The sequence below is a fragment of the Palaemon carinicauda genome, chromosome 1 (assembly GCF_036898095.1).
Source record: "Palaemon carinicauda isolate YSFRI2023 chromosome 1, ASM3689809v2, whole genome shotgun sequence".
Lineage (NCBI taxonomy): Eukaryota > Metazoa > Arthropoda > Malacostraca > Decapoda > Palaemonidae > Palaemon > Palaemon carinicauda.
The window spans coordinates 10,207,834-10,222,833 of NC_090725.1; the positions used below are offsets into that span (position 1 = coordinate 10,207,834).

The 15,000-nt window shown below is 34.7% G+C and overlaps 1 protein-coding gene across 1 annotated transcript in view; it reads left to right on the plus strand.

Moving 5' to 3' along the window:
• Positions 1-15,000, plus strand: part of LOC137643781 (uncharacterized) — a 213,883-nt gene that overhangs the window by 159,116 nt on the left and 39,767 nt on the right. Inside the window, exon 3 of the mRNA XM_068379572.1 lies at positions 1,527-1,671. Coding sequence (XP_068235673.1) covers positions 1,527-1,671 — 145 coding nt within the window. The remainder of the gene's footprint in view (positions 1-1,526; positions 1,672-15,000) is intronic.

The following is a 15,000-nucleotide window of genomic DNA, read 5'->3' on the forward strand; positions in this document are numbered from 1 at the left end:
AAATTATTTCTTTTCTGTTTTTAACAACATTATTTATAGAATTTACTTATTTTTACCCTCGGTGTTTAGTTTTTTATTCTTATCAAGAAATCGACAGCCTCCTCACAGGAACATATGACGTCAAAGCAGAAGCAAAAAAAGGGACAAACTGCGTTGAAAAAAGGCTACATCCTTCTATCGCAAGATGTTGACACTGAATCCAAGTGGTGGCTACTGGCTTTGCATCAAGGATCTCAAGGTCCTGCAGGGCGACCTACCTGAACCCCATCTACTCCACCGGGTCTAGTCATGCTCGTTTTGACGCACCGCCACTGCGTTGCTTCCTCATTGTCTTCTCGGTTCATTTGTTTTTGTTCTTTCTTTTACTGCTGCTGCTTTGTCTAGATAAACATGTTTGCCTCGCACTCGCGTGGCAAGAGATCGATTCCCGCCCAGGGCCGTGAGTTTAAGCTGTTTACTGGGGAGGCTACTGCTGTGGTAGGGCACCACAGTGGGGGGTTGGGCTTGTCCGGCTGACGTTCTGGTGAGCATCTATTCTGATGGAACTGGAACTGAAACCAGACACCTTTAGACACCTTTACCTATAATTATGTCATTAGTATTACATTGTAAGCGTTGCACCGTGTATAGTGCAATGCTAGCATTTCATTATTTGGATTCATTCACTTCAGGTGCACGTTTCCAAGGATATTATATAGCGTAATGTCAGAGGTTAATTATGGATGGAGAAATTACATAACAGTCGAGATTGCGATGATTTTTATACAGCTACAGCTTGCTAAGTTCTGTCTTTGAAATCTTCACCGTCCATTGCTGTAAAATGTTTCCAGTTGTTGAGTTTAAAGTAATAAAATAACGTACACCTAAAACGCCCTTTAATTAACACAATTTGGTATTGTTAGAAATATTACATCGTTTTATATTCGTCAAAATGAAAGGCATTTCTGTGCACTGTTTTACTAATTAAAACGATGTCACGTAAGAAATGATAATACTGTTACTTTCTTCCAGTAATATTTACCGGAATATTTACATATATGCCAAGACATTTCTTATTAAGTTTCAAGTAAATAGTTTCATCTACCCCATACAATGATTTGTTAAGCCTCCATGCCCTAAAGTTTAGGTGATTTGGAGTTTTAGCATACTCCATATCCCACATCTCAGAAACTCACAATGAAGTCCAATTAATTTCTCAGATGTCCTAGAACTACTCTGTACTTAAGTGCCATGTGTTTAGTCATATTTGGTTTACATAGGTTTTAAAGTGTGAAATTATGGTACTAAAATATTCAAAACTTCATTCTTCTTTGTCTGGGAATATGTTATTTCAAATGCAACATTCAGCCACTTACAATAATTTCTTTAATTTACTTTTATAACTAACCAAAACGTGTAGTCTTTTAAAACCTCTAATTCTTATGTTGCTAAATGATGGTGTGTTTGCTGAATATTTTTCAATATTTCCCTTCACACTTACACTAATTAGTAGTTCTTGCAACTCACAGTTATATTTTATGTTTCAGGAGAGCGCACAGTGGTGGTGTTCTTAGCTTATGACCAGGGGGAGCAGCTCGCAAGGATGGTGGAAAACGGGACTAAAGTTTATGTGTCCATCACCAGAGGGCAGGATGTCAAATACAGGGTTACCAACATCAACAGGTTAGTAGGGTTAGTAAGCGTTTTCACAATCTCTTTCTTGCTTACCTGTCATCCTTATGAACCTTTGAAGAAGTGTTGTGAATTGCTTGAAAACGAAAAATACTTTCAAACGCTTTACATATTACGTTTGCATCGATGAAGATGTAATACGTGTGTGGTAATATCATAATAATGAGCCTAGACGCTGATTGTTTGCCGATCTTGTTTTTACTTAGGATATTTTGAAATCAAGGTAAACAGCATATCATTTGGGCAAGGTTACTGCAGTGTTAGTGTTACTCAGCAATCAACGGCAACTAGTTTTTACATTGTAAAACATAATAAGGTTGTAATTATAATGATCAACAAATCTTATTTGCGGCATTTCAAAACATTATATGGACACATTGTAAGAATAAATAATCATTTACCTTTGGTATATTTATACTGTAAACTGCCGAATCATAGTCGAACCCTCTTGGTAAAAAAAAATTCCTCAACATTAGCCCCCTTGTACACAAACTCAAGAGTACTCGTCAACAGCGCCTCTAACTCTTAACATTTATTTATTTTTTTTAATCATGCACATAGGCTTAAACCCTATACTCATCACTTTACTTATTCATCTCTTTTTAGGTCTTTTTTTCCCTACTCTGGCTGACGAAATCCAATTTAAACGTTTTTTCACCAAACTATTATGTATCATTCTTTCCTTACAACAAACCATCTCGAAACACTAATTCATCCTCCTTTCCTTATTCTCACGATTTCCATTCACCTTTATGTCTTAAATAGTATAAAGTATATATATGCAAATGGTTCATTTCGACTTTTTAAAACCTTTTAGTTCTTCAAGTTCACCTTTCACACTTCGTCTCTGAGTAGAAACTCGTCTATTCTCCCAGATCTGCAACGAAATATCTATGAGAGTTAAATGTTGTCGTCGTACCACGTCCAATGGAAAATCTATCGTTTCTTTCAAAATTCTATTTAGCTTTTTCACATACAATCCCTAGCAGCCAACTGATTTTGATATATTTAACTTACATCACCTCCCCCAAAAAATGGCGTCGCTTGCATTCTTATTAAAAGGCTTATCTCTCCTGTTACGATTATACCAAAAGGGGAGCGATAAAGTTTATATCATGTTTAGTGCTTATCGGTATTATTCTTTCAACACCTTCACTGAAATATCGCAGAACTGGAGAACCACTTTATCAGTTTTTATGGAGTTTTCCCCATTGGATAACTCACCGATGTGTATACTGTAGGTGGATAGATATAAGAGGATATTTAATCTTACGTTTTGTCTTGTTGTTTAGGTAAATAAGAATGCTGGCCGTTTTAATCCGACAGTTGAGTGATTGATTGATTGATTTAAGGTTTTCAGGCATCCTGACATCTAGGGTCATTGACGCCGATATCATTTAGTTTATATATATAAAAAGATTAAAGAATATTCAATTAAAACCATAAAAGTTAATAAGTCATTATAAAAGTTAGATAGTTTTCAAAAGACCCGCTTCTGAAACAAGTCTAAAAATTCCACTTGCACAGTAGGACACATCATGTCCAAGAACCTTGGCAAGGATGAACCTGCCACCCTCACCTCGAGCCTCTATAACAAATATCTATTCCGCAAGTTATTATAATTAGGGCATTCGGTCAATAGATGCCTCACTGTTAGAGGTACCAAACAGTCGACAGTTGAGTGATTTAGCCATGAAATCCATTACGCTCCATTGAAGCTTTTGTCCTCAGTGAAGAAAGACAAACAGAGCTTGGGAGGGCTGGCAATGGGTGGTAAGGTCAAAAAGGTTTTAATGATATGTGACGGGCCGAGAGAAGGTTGTGAACTCAAAGGCAGTGTGAAAGCAACTGAGTTAATTTATTATAGAACACTCTCCTTTATATACAAAACCTCAAGGCAACAGGAAATTACATGTTCGAAAAACAGAATGTTACATAGAAGAAACGCAGACATGTTTATTCTGGTTCTTTTTAGTGCGAGGGAAGAGCGAAGATACAAGCATAATATATACAAAATGAATTATGTACGATCGTGTGACACACGGGTGGTACAGATTAATGTAGAGCGAAAATTGATGTGCATTTAGATATAATTCAGAGCATCTGACCCATATGTCGTTTTCCTCTTATTAATAACCTTCCAATTATTGTAATTTTTTGACTGATGGATATGATGGCGATGGTGTCTGTTCCAGTCGATGGGTAATAGCAGGACCCATAGATTAGAAAAATCTATGGGTCCTGGGTTATAGTGATAGTGATAGTACGACCGGTGTGACGGTCTGAACGATCCCCCGGTCTCAGAATTCTCCTTGACATTGTATAATGGTTTTTTTCCGCCATTAGCTCGCTTCGCTCGCATGAAATTAAAACATCAAGCTCGTATGTACTGGCAAGCGGTAATGTTGAGCTGCGCACGCTAACATTACAGGAAAATAAAACATCAATCTCGTATGCACTGGCAAACGGTAATGTTCGCGCATGCGCAGATTATCAAGGAGAATTCTGAGACCGGGGGATCGTTCAGACCGTCACACCGGCATGAACTCTGTGAAAAGAAACCCTTTGGGAATTCACAACTCAACTCTTAATGTTTTTATTTTGTGTCTTTCAGAGTTGACTCTTTTACCGTTGAGTGGGATAGATTAATATTTCTGATTCATTCTTATGATATATTACCTACTCATTTTGACACTATTTCAACCATGCGGCATGCGAATGTAAAGCTTTTCAAGGACAAGGATATTTAGGGTCTTGCTTTGAAAAGTTCGTCTGACATTTAATCGAATTCTAAGAGTCTTAGTCTACGTTTATAAGCTTTTAATGTTCTTAAGAAGTATAGGTTTGGTAGATAAAATTCTATTCATCATTGACTTTTATATCTAATTTATTTTATATCACTTAGATTTAATATACATACGTGCATACATACATGTATACATACGTACATACATACATATATATATATATATATATATATATATATATATATATATATATATATATATAAATATATGTATATACATACAGTATATATATGTACATATATATACATATATATTTATATATAAATATACAATATATATATATATATATATATATATATATATATATATATATATATATATATACACATATATATTTATATATAAATATTCAGTATATGTATATATATATATTTATATATAAATATTCAGTATATATATATATGTGTGTGTGTGTGTGTATATACATACATATATATATATATATATATATATATATATATATATATATATATATATATATATATATATATATATATGATAATAGCCTAACTAATATTGCTGCTTAATTTCCTCCTTTGTGATGATCAAATTCTCAGCCCAAAACTAAGCAGTTCAAAATGATGCCGATTAAACACACTTAACTGTGATTTTCTTTGCTGATGCCGTCAGCTGTCTTGAGTCAGTAACTGTGTTATTTTTACGTTGCAACCAACTCTTGGTAAAAATAAATATATGTACAGTCACTCATATAAGTTGATGGATGTCCGGGTGTTTGAGAGATTTCCATTTCACCTACTTCTGGACGACAGGTGTATGGGAGCGCGAAACCGGTCAAATATTCAACTACCTATTGGTACTACCAGACACCTGTCGTCCAGAAAGGGGTGAAATGGAAATCTCTCTCAAAAACCCGGACATCCATCAACTTATATGAGTGACTGTACATGTCGGTAGGTGATTTATTTAAAACATGACATGCACTTTATCAAGTATTCCTGCTGTTTGATTTGTTCCGATATTTTAAATGCTATCCCTTTATCACTATAGTCCATTTCTTTTATCGAGGCAGATTTGCACCGACTCGCAGCGGTACCCTTTTAGCTCGGAAAAGTTTCCTGATCGCTGATTGGTTAGAATTATCTCGTCCAACCAATCAGCGATCAGGAAACTTTTCCGAGCTAAAAGGGCACCGCTGCGAGTTGGTGCAAATCTGCATCGCTAAAAGAAATTGACTTTAGTCTGTATCTCTTTGACAATATAACCCAAGGAAGCATTTACATATGCTTTGGGAGTCAGAAATGTATGTATTTTTCCTAGGATTCTTCATTGCTGAGAATAATAGCATGTTCTTGCATCTTTTCATTTGCGAGACCACAGTTCCATGACTCTTTTGATCTTGACCTTTATTCTATCTAAATGTCAGGAACACCAACGTCTCTTCGAGGTTGAGGACAGCCCATTTTGCGTCTTTTCATTCCATCGCTCGTTGTAATCATAAGGATTTCATTGGCACAGAATTACTTCCTATTAAGGATACTACTGTTAGAAAGATGTGTAAACAGCGTAGTGGATATGAACAATCGGTCATTATGAAAAAAAGAAGGATAAGTTTTCAGCCGTTTGCGTTGATGTTATTCGAGATCACACATATTGCTGAACAGAATGTGATGGAGCTTATTCATAAGGTGATGTTCTGTATATGGTCAATAAGGTAACAGTCTTAAAAACAGTTAAGAGATATATCTTTCAAAGATCAAGGTTTCTAAATTTCTATGGTTTTAATGCATTCAAATGGCATCATGTTTGTTATATCATTTTTAATAAAGGTAATCTATTAAAGTCAAATCCCGTTCGTTAGGTTTAACTTATAAAGGTTCATATTTATTGGTAGTTTGAATATCTCGCTAGCACTTACAGATCTTTGTGATCATTTCCTGTGGATAACGTTGTCGCCGATTCCGTAATGAATACACCATGTGTGTTGAAGTTTTATCTTTCAATATCAAGGGCATAGATTTTCATAGTCTTTTATGTATAGTGCGGTATATGGTATTCTTTTCCTAGAGGTTGTGGTGGCCTATGTGGTACCATCCCTTACTGGTGATCGCCAGACTGGGGTTCGAGTCCCTCTCAAAATCTTTAGTTCCTTTGGTCGCTGGAACCTCACCATCCTTGTGATCTAAGAATGGGGTGTTTAGGGGAGCCTATAGGTCTATATGCTGAGTCACCAGCAACCATTGCCTGACCCTCCTTGGTGCTAGCTTGGGTGGAGAGGTTTGGTTTGGACGCTGATTATGTGGTCAGTCTCTGGGGCATTGTCCTGCTTGCTAGGACAGTGACACCGTTGTTTGCCTCTACCATTCATAAGCGGCCGTTAAACCTATGATTTGCTGTGACGACAATGCCATAATAATGATCAAGTTTTAATATCAGCTTTAAAAATAACGATGCCATTTATTTATTGCTGAGGATCGGTTTGATTGGCGTGATTCTCTTTGGCATTCGTATTGTATAGATACTATAAATACTTAAAATTTGGTATGCATTCGGGTATTTTATATTCATGTTTGGAAAATATCAAAATATTGTCAGATGTACCTAGTTTTTTCTTCTTCAGTTGGTGGCCATTAGGGAGTTTTCTTATGGAGGCCAATATGAGTGATGTCTCTCTCTCTCTCTCTCTCTCTCTCTCTCTCTCTCTCTCTCTCTGAATAGACTTCCAGCGGATGTAGAAAACAGTAACACGGTAAACGAGTTAAAGAATAAGTTAGAAAAGATCATAAAAACGCTCTAAATGTTTAAAGTGAATCACTTTGCTCAAGAGCAAATGGACTAAATAATCTTTGAAACATTCAAAATTCTCTCTCTCTCTCTCTCTCTCTCTCTCTCTCTCTCTCTCTCTCTCTCTCTCTCTCTCTCTCTCTCTGAATAGACTTCCAGCGGATGTAGAAAACAGTAACACGGTAAACGAGTTAAAGAATAAGTTAGAAAAGATCATAAAAACGCTCTAAATGTTTAAAGTGAATCACTTTGCTCAAGAGCAAATGGACTAAATAATCTTTGAAACATTCAAAATTCTCTCTCTCTCTCTCTCTCTCTCTCTCTCTCTCTCTCTCTCTCTCTCTCTCTCTCTCTCTCTCTCTCTCTCTCTCTCTCTCTCTGTATATATCCTTAGGAAATGTATATCCACTGGAAATTCGTTTATGATAAGTACTTCTGGCTGGGCAAGGATTCGAACCTATGCCTCTAAGACGAAGCAAATGCCAGCAGGGTCTCTTACCAACCATACTATCATGAAAGATATAGCATGAATAAATTTCCAGTAGATTTTGATTTCCAAACATGGAATTCGATATTAAAATGCCGTTGTGGTTGATATTTACATTGATTAAGATCACGAGTGTTAGTGATAGATATTCATCACACACACACACACACACACACACATATATATATATATATATATATATATATATTATATATATGTATATATATACTTATATATATGTATATATATACTTATATATATATATATATATATATACTTATATATATATATATATATATACTTATATATATATATATATATATATATATATATATATATATATATATATATATATATATATATATATATGCCCATGCATAAATGCAAGTGTGTGGCTGTGAGTCAATGAGTGCTTGTACAGCATGTGTGTGTTTGTAAAATGATCCTTTCTCATCATAGTCTTGCAACCAGCAGATGAGGCAAGTAAAATGTCTTCCGGAATAGGATATAAGATATCATCGATTCTCTCTCTCTCTCTCTCTCTCTCTCTCTCTCTCTCTCTCTCTCTCTCTCTCTCTCTCTCTCTCTCAGTTGGAGTCTTAGCTTTGACGTAAGAAAATCCTTTGATGCGTCGCTCGTGTTATATCTGTTGACGTCAGCCGGGTAACATCGTAGATTGGGATGAGAAAAGGCTTATAATCTCAGTTTTTTGGTCATTTTAGATCAACTGATCAGTTGGAAGGTAAACTAGAATTATACTTTATTTATTTTATATTCTGTTATGTTCCATCACTTTTCAAGATTCTTTTTAGAGTTATAATTATTTAGGTATTAACGACAATGCTCGTATTTCGTATCATCTTTAAAGCGGTTTGCAAACAAGCCGAAGACCCAGATACATTTACACATACAGTTATACATTATATATATATATATATATATATATATATATATATATATATATATATATATATATATGTGTGTATATATATATATATGTATATATATGTATATATATATTATATGTATATATATATATATAGTATATACGTGTATGTATATATATATATATATATATGTATATATATATACATATATAATATATATATATATATATATATATATGAGTGAGTGTGTGTATGTATATATAGTATATAGATAAAGATATATATATATATATATATATATATATATATATATATATATATATATATATATATATGTGTGTGTGTGTGTGTGTGTGTGTGTGTGATTTATCGGTCTGGAAATGTTTGTTTGATTTATGCAGTCCCCAATGTGCTTATGCACTATCTTCGCTGGAAGTTGGTAGTTGCATGAAACTCATTTAGTTGTGGCACCACATATTCAGTCAAAAGGTCAAGGTAATCATCTGCAATAATTGATGTCACGTCAAAGAAAAATTTACATATCCATTATTCATCTGCACATGATCCCACACCACACATTCACCTGTGGACTATCTTCGGTGAAGTTCCCTAGTCACATGGGGATATTCTGACCCTCTAATTATCACATTTTATATGTTCGGTTACCCTGAAACGGTAAAGGTTGTATCCTCACTAAAAAAAAGATGCTCGAGGAACTTGTCTTCCACGGAAACGCATTCCAGCTTGTTAACTGCAAACTTTTGGTCTTGGTTTGTCATTTGGTTCTATAGTTTATTTCTTTTAGCGATGCATATTTGCACCGACTCGCAGCGGTGCCCTTTTAGCTCGGAAAAGTTTCCGGATCGCTGATTGGTTGGACAAGATAATTCTAACCAATCAGCGATCAGGAAACTTTTCCGAGCTAAAAGGGCACCACCGCGAGTCGGTGCAAATCTGCATCGCTAAAAGAAATGGACTATAGTGCCTGATTGAAATGGACTTTATAAGTATACAATCGCAAGTTCTCGTGCATATGACTTAGTGCTCTGCTCTGTTAAACCAATATCTACATTAGACTTTGGGTTAAACGTGCTAGCTGTAAGGGTCCTGCAGCCATACGTATGGACTTTGTAGGATAGCGGTCAAAGGTTTGTTTAGTCTTACACGATCGCAGTGTTCCTTTTGTCTTCCACTCCTTCTTTCATCTAACACTGTCCCAGTCTCCATACGTTTCTTGTACCTTGCACAAATTGACTGACATGAAGGTGGATCTCTTCCTTACTCTGTGCTTATATTAGTTTCGCGGAGAGTCAGCGTATCCGATTTTGTTTTACTAAACTTTTTTGTGGGATCCATTTAACTGCCTCTTCCCACAAAGAGGTCCCCAATATATATATATATATATATATATATATATATATATATATATATATATATATATATATATATATAAAACTGTGATTTAAAAGCTTGGAGAACTGAATAGTGCATACAACAAATCAGGTTAAGGTATCACATCAGTGGTTTTTCTTATATATTTTTTAAATTGTAAACATATTTTATAGACATTCTCTCTCTCTCTCTCTCTCTCTCTCTCTCTCTCTCTCTCTCTCTCTCTCTCTCTCTCTCTCTCTCTCTCTCTCTATATATATATATATATATACAGTATATATATATATATATATATATATATATATATATATATATATATATATATATATATATATATATATATACAGTATATTTATAAATGAATATAAATATATGTATATATATAAAATATATATATATATATATATATATATATATTTATATATATATATATATATATATATATATATATATATATATATATATATATATATATATATATATATTATATGTATATATTTGTTTTGAATAGTGATGAATGTCTCGTAGAGGCTAAATGCTTCTTCTAAACGGAAATCATATTGTTTCTAATCTGAGATCGCATAAATTACTGATGAAGATATTCAGCGATTTTTCAGGCAGTCGTGAGTAAAGCCTTTATATCTCTTTGAGTTAGATGACAAGTAGGCAACATATTGTGTCATTTCGACTTTCCATTTCCCAGGCTTATGGACGAGCTTCCCTAATACTCTCCATAGAAATGAAATGTTGATATTTTATGCCGTACAGTATTTGCGTAAAGGGAAATAACAATAATAATAATAATAATAATAATAATAATAATATCAATAAAAATAATGATAAATTTGATAATGATAACAATAATAATAATAATTTTAATAATAATAATGATAATAATAATAATAATAATAATAATAAAATGTAAATTAAACAGTTTTCATCCAGAATTATTTATGTGAAATAGGTTGAAGTTAACTAAAATGGGTTTGAAGAATCAACTAATATATTGGAGAGAAATGAAAGTTTGCTAAAGAGGTCTTGGGAGAATCAGTCGGATTTTTCAGGAGGAATCCGGGTAAATTAGGGAATAATAATTGAATGCGGAAATTGTGTTTTGTAAATGTTGCTCGTTCAAGAACTGCCTTCTTATTTGTGACTCGGTGACGTGGTGCAAGATTGTCCTCCGTGTCAATTTTGCCCTTCAAAATCGACTATAAGCATCTCCTAAGTGTATCTCTGGAGGCACGTTTTCATTTGTTTGAGGATATGTGGTGTCAGGAGCTGTCCTCCACAATCTTTTTTTGTTTGTTATTTGGAGACAGATCCTAGATTCTGTATTTTCCCTTTTTCAGGGAATTTCAGTGGCTAAGGTGGTTAAAGATTCTAATAGATGAGTAGGTTTCCTCGCCGACTTAGTTATAAATCTAATCTGGAACTCTGATAATTAAGACATGAAGCAAAATGGGAGAGAAGTAGGAAAAATTTTAGACTTTTTAGTCATGAAAACTTAGATTAAAATCAGAGCATCCATTTGATTGATTAAGATACTGTTAAATGTGATAGCAATACCGAACCGGTTTCGAGATGTGGCAACACTACTCTCAGATTCCCTTAACCTTCTTAGGCAGCCACCCCTAGAGTCGACTGTCAAACCTGGCTTGCTTGACCTTGTGCTTATGTTGTTATGCTTGTGCTTATTCTTGTGCTTGTGCTTAATAAGCGCTCTTAACCTCTCTTGACTAAAGCGCAGATCTTCGCTGTTGGTTGGGCTGTCAGGAAGCACCAATCGATGACACCGATTAAGGTGAAAATCCTGACAGCTAATGTGTGATTAGAAGAGAATATGTATGAAGCACGAAAGGAAAGGTTGTCGTCCTATTGTTATCATTAGACTCGGATTGACATGAAATCGCAGATTTGTCGTATTTCTACAGAACACGGGACCCCACTGAGGTTGGAGTCTTGGTGATCTCAGCTAAGTCAAATTTAAGGAAAGGTAAAATTTTATGATGTTTTGTTCTTGCAAATATGCCTTCAGATGTTTGGCCAACATAAAAAAAAAAAAAATACATTCTGAACATGGGATAATGAAGATCTCAGAGCTTTCAATTACGTTTTGACCTTAAGAATGGGTGATTATTTTTTTGTCTAATATTTCTTCGGTTGAAGGCCTTATCATCTATTACTCTGTTGGCCTTCGACCCGTTTACCCTGTGACCGGAGTTAAGTTAGTGGACAGCCAAGGCATTATTGTGTACTGTTTTGAAAATGCATTTCTATGCTGTGAGACATCGACAAAGAGTGGTGGATAACGGGGGAGGGTGGGCTGTGGCACCCTAGCAGTACCAGCTGAACTCGGTTGAGTCCCTTGTTAGGCTGGAGGAACGTAGAGAGTAGAGGTCCCCTTTTTTGTTTTTGTTTCATTTGTTGATGTCGGCTACCACCCAAAATTGGGGGAAGTGCCTTGGTATATGTATGTATGTATGTATGAAGCACGAAAGGAAAGGTTGTCGTCCTATTGTTATCATTAGACTCGGATTGACATGAAATCGCAGATTTGTCGTATTTCTACAGAACACGGGACCCCACTGAGGTCGGAGTCTTGTGATCTCAGCTAAGTCAAATTTAAGAAAAGATAAAACAGGTTTATGGAAAAGAGACCAGAGCTTGCAATTACGTTTTGACCTTAAGAATGGGTGATTAATTTTTTGTCTAATATTTCTTCGGTTGAAGGCCTTATCATCTATTACTCTGTTGGCCTTCGACCCGTTTACCCTGTGACCGGAGTTAAGTTAGTGGACAGCCAAGGTATTATTGTGTATTGTTTTGAAAATGCATTTCTATTCTTTGTGTCTTCTACGCAGACGTCGAATATCATAGTTATAATAGCTGAACATTGTAGTAAATGTATTCTCGCTATTTCGTGCTTCTTTGTATTAACAATTAAGAAATAACCTGTTAGAGGAAGTTAGTTATCAAGTATTTCAACGAGAGGCTTAAATCAATGTTGAATAAGACCATCATTAGCAGATTCATTCATTTCTACTTGATGGTCGTTGCCTTATTTATAAGATTGTATTAGATTTAGTGTATAACCAAGCCAGAAAATACAATTTAATCAATCATCATTACAACAGTATCGATTAATCATACATTTTACAAATGTCCAGTAAAATAACGGTCCATTTAACTTTCACATGTCAATAATTCTGTTGGTCTCTGTGATGAATTACAAAATATGAACAAAACGTCAAACCACAAACTATTATAATCAGTTTTGAAGCATTGTATTTTTTTACCAAAGGGCCTGTTTATCACCTATTAAGTTTTTCTATTACATTAGATTATATGAGTTACCACTACCAACCAATACCATTATTGAACTTTTTTTTTTCTTTTTTTTTCTCTCCATTAAAAACAGTAGGTTTAACTTTAAAGGAAATTTTTATAAAACGAGAGTTTGGTATTACTATGATCAATAATTTCTCCCATGTTTTGTAAGATGTATATATATATATATATATATATATATATATATATATATATATATATATATATATATTGTGTGTGTGTGTGTACAGAATAGAAATAGAGAAAAGTATCTGTGTATAAGTCCTCGTTTGAAAACAGGACAACCCCTTTGAAAATACTCGAGGTAGAATGACGTTACCCAACAGCCGAATCGAGTTGATGTGATTTGAGTGGCTCACGGAAAGCGGATAATTGATATTGATGTTCGTATAAGTGACCCAGAAGTTCCAGAACTCCGATGAAGCAACATCAAATGAACGTTACTTGTAGCAGCTGAAGTTCGATATTTGACTTTGAAGGTGCTGCAGCGGATAAGAAATTCCGCCTTGGCAACGTAACGATGCGTTTTTTTTTTTTTTTTTTTTTTTTTTTTTTTTTTTTTTTTTTTTTTTTTGGAGGCTCTTTGTACAAGGCTTAGTGAATCAAAATATACTGGGCTTTTATGATCACAAATCTGCCAAATGGTTTGCCCCATATTCGGTTTTCTGTCCTGTCCTTTATTTTTGGAATGTGGTTCACTTATCATTCCAACGACCAGTTGTCCCTTTTCAATCAGAGGCAGATTCTGGGTTTTATAAAATAAAATTCGTTATGTGAATTACGTTCCAAATCTGATTTTGATCTCTGTGCCAGTTTAGGGGTTATTTTGGTTGTGTCTTAAAGTCACAAGAATCGCAAACCACGAGAAAAGTTGAAGAATTTTATATTTAAAGGCACAAGAAAAGGGAATTACTATATTATTATTATTATTATTATTATTATTATTATTATTATTATTAAATGCTAAGCTACAACCCTAGTTGGAAAAGCAGGATGCTATAAGCCCAGGGGCCCCAACAGGGAAAATAGCTCAGTGAGGAAAGGAAACAAGGAAAAATAAAATATTTTAAGAATAGTATCAACTTTAAAATGAATATTTCCTAAATAAACAATAAAAACTTCAACAAAACAAGAGAAAGAGAAACTAGATAGAACAGTGTGCCTGAGTGTACCCTCAAGGAAGAGAACTCTAACCCAAGACAGTGGAAGACCATGGTACAGAGGCTATAGCACTACCCAAGACAAGAGAACAATGGTTTGATTTTGGAGTGTCCTTCTCCTAGAAGAGCTGCTTACCATGGAGAGAACACGCATGTGACCAAGATTCTTCGTAATTTACCTTTACATCGGTGCACTAGGCAAGGCGCGTGTTTCTTGCCCAATGGAAGATTACTGCAGTGGATCCTTCTCTCTAGTTACGGTTTATTTTCCTTTTTCCTACACATACACCGAATAGTCTGGCCTATTTCCACATTCTCCCCTGTCCTCATACACCTGAGAACACAGATTACCAAGCAATTCTTACCTCAAGGGGTTAACTACTGCACTGTAATTGTTCAGTGGCAACGTTCCTCTTGGTAAGGATAGAAGACACTTTTTAGCTATGGTAAGCAGCTCTTCCAGGAGGGTACTCCAAAATCAAACTAAATTTATGTTCTCTAGT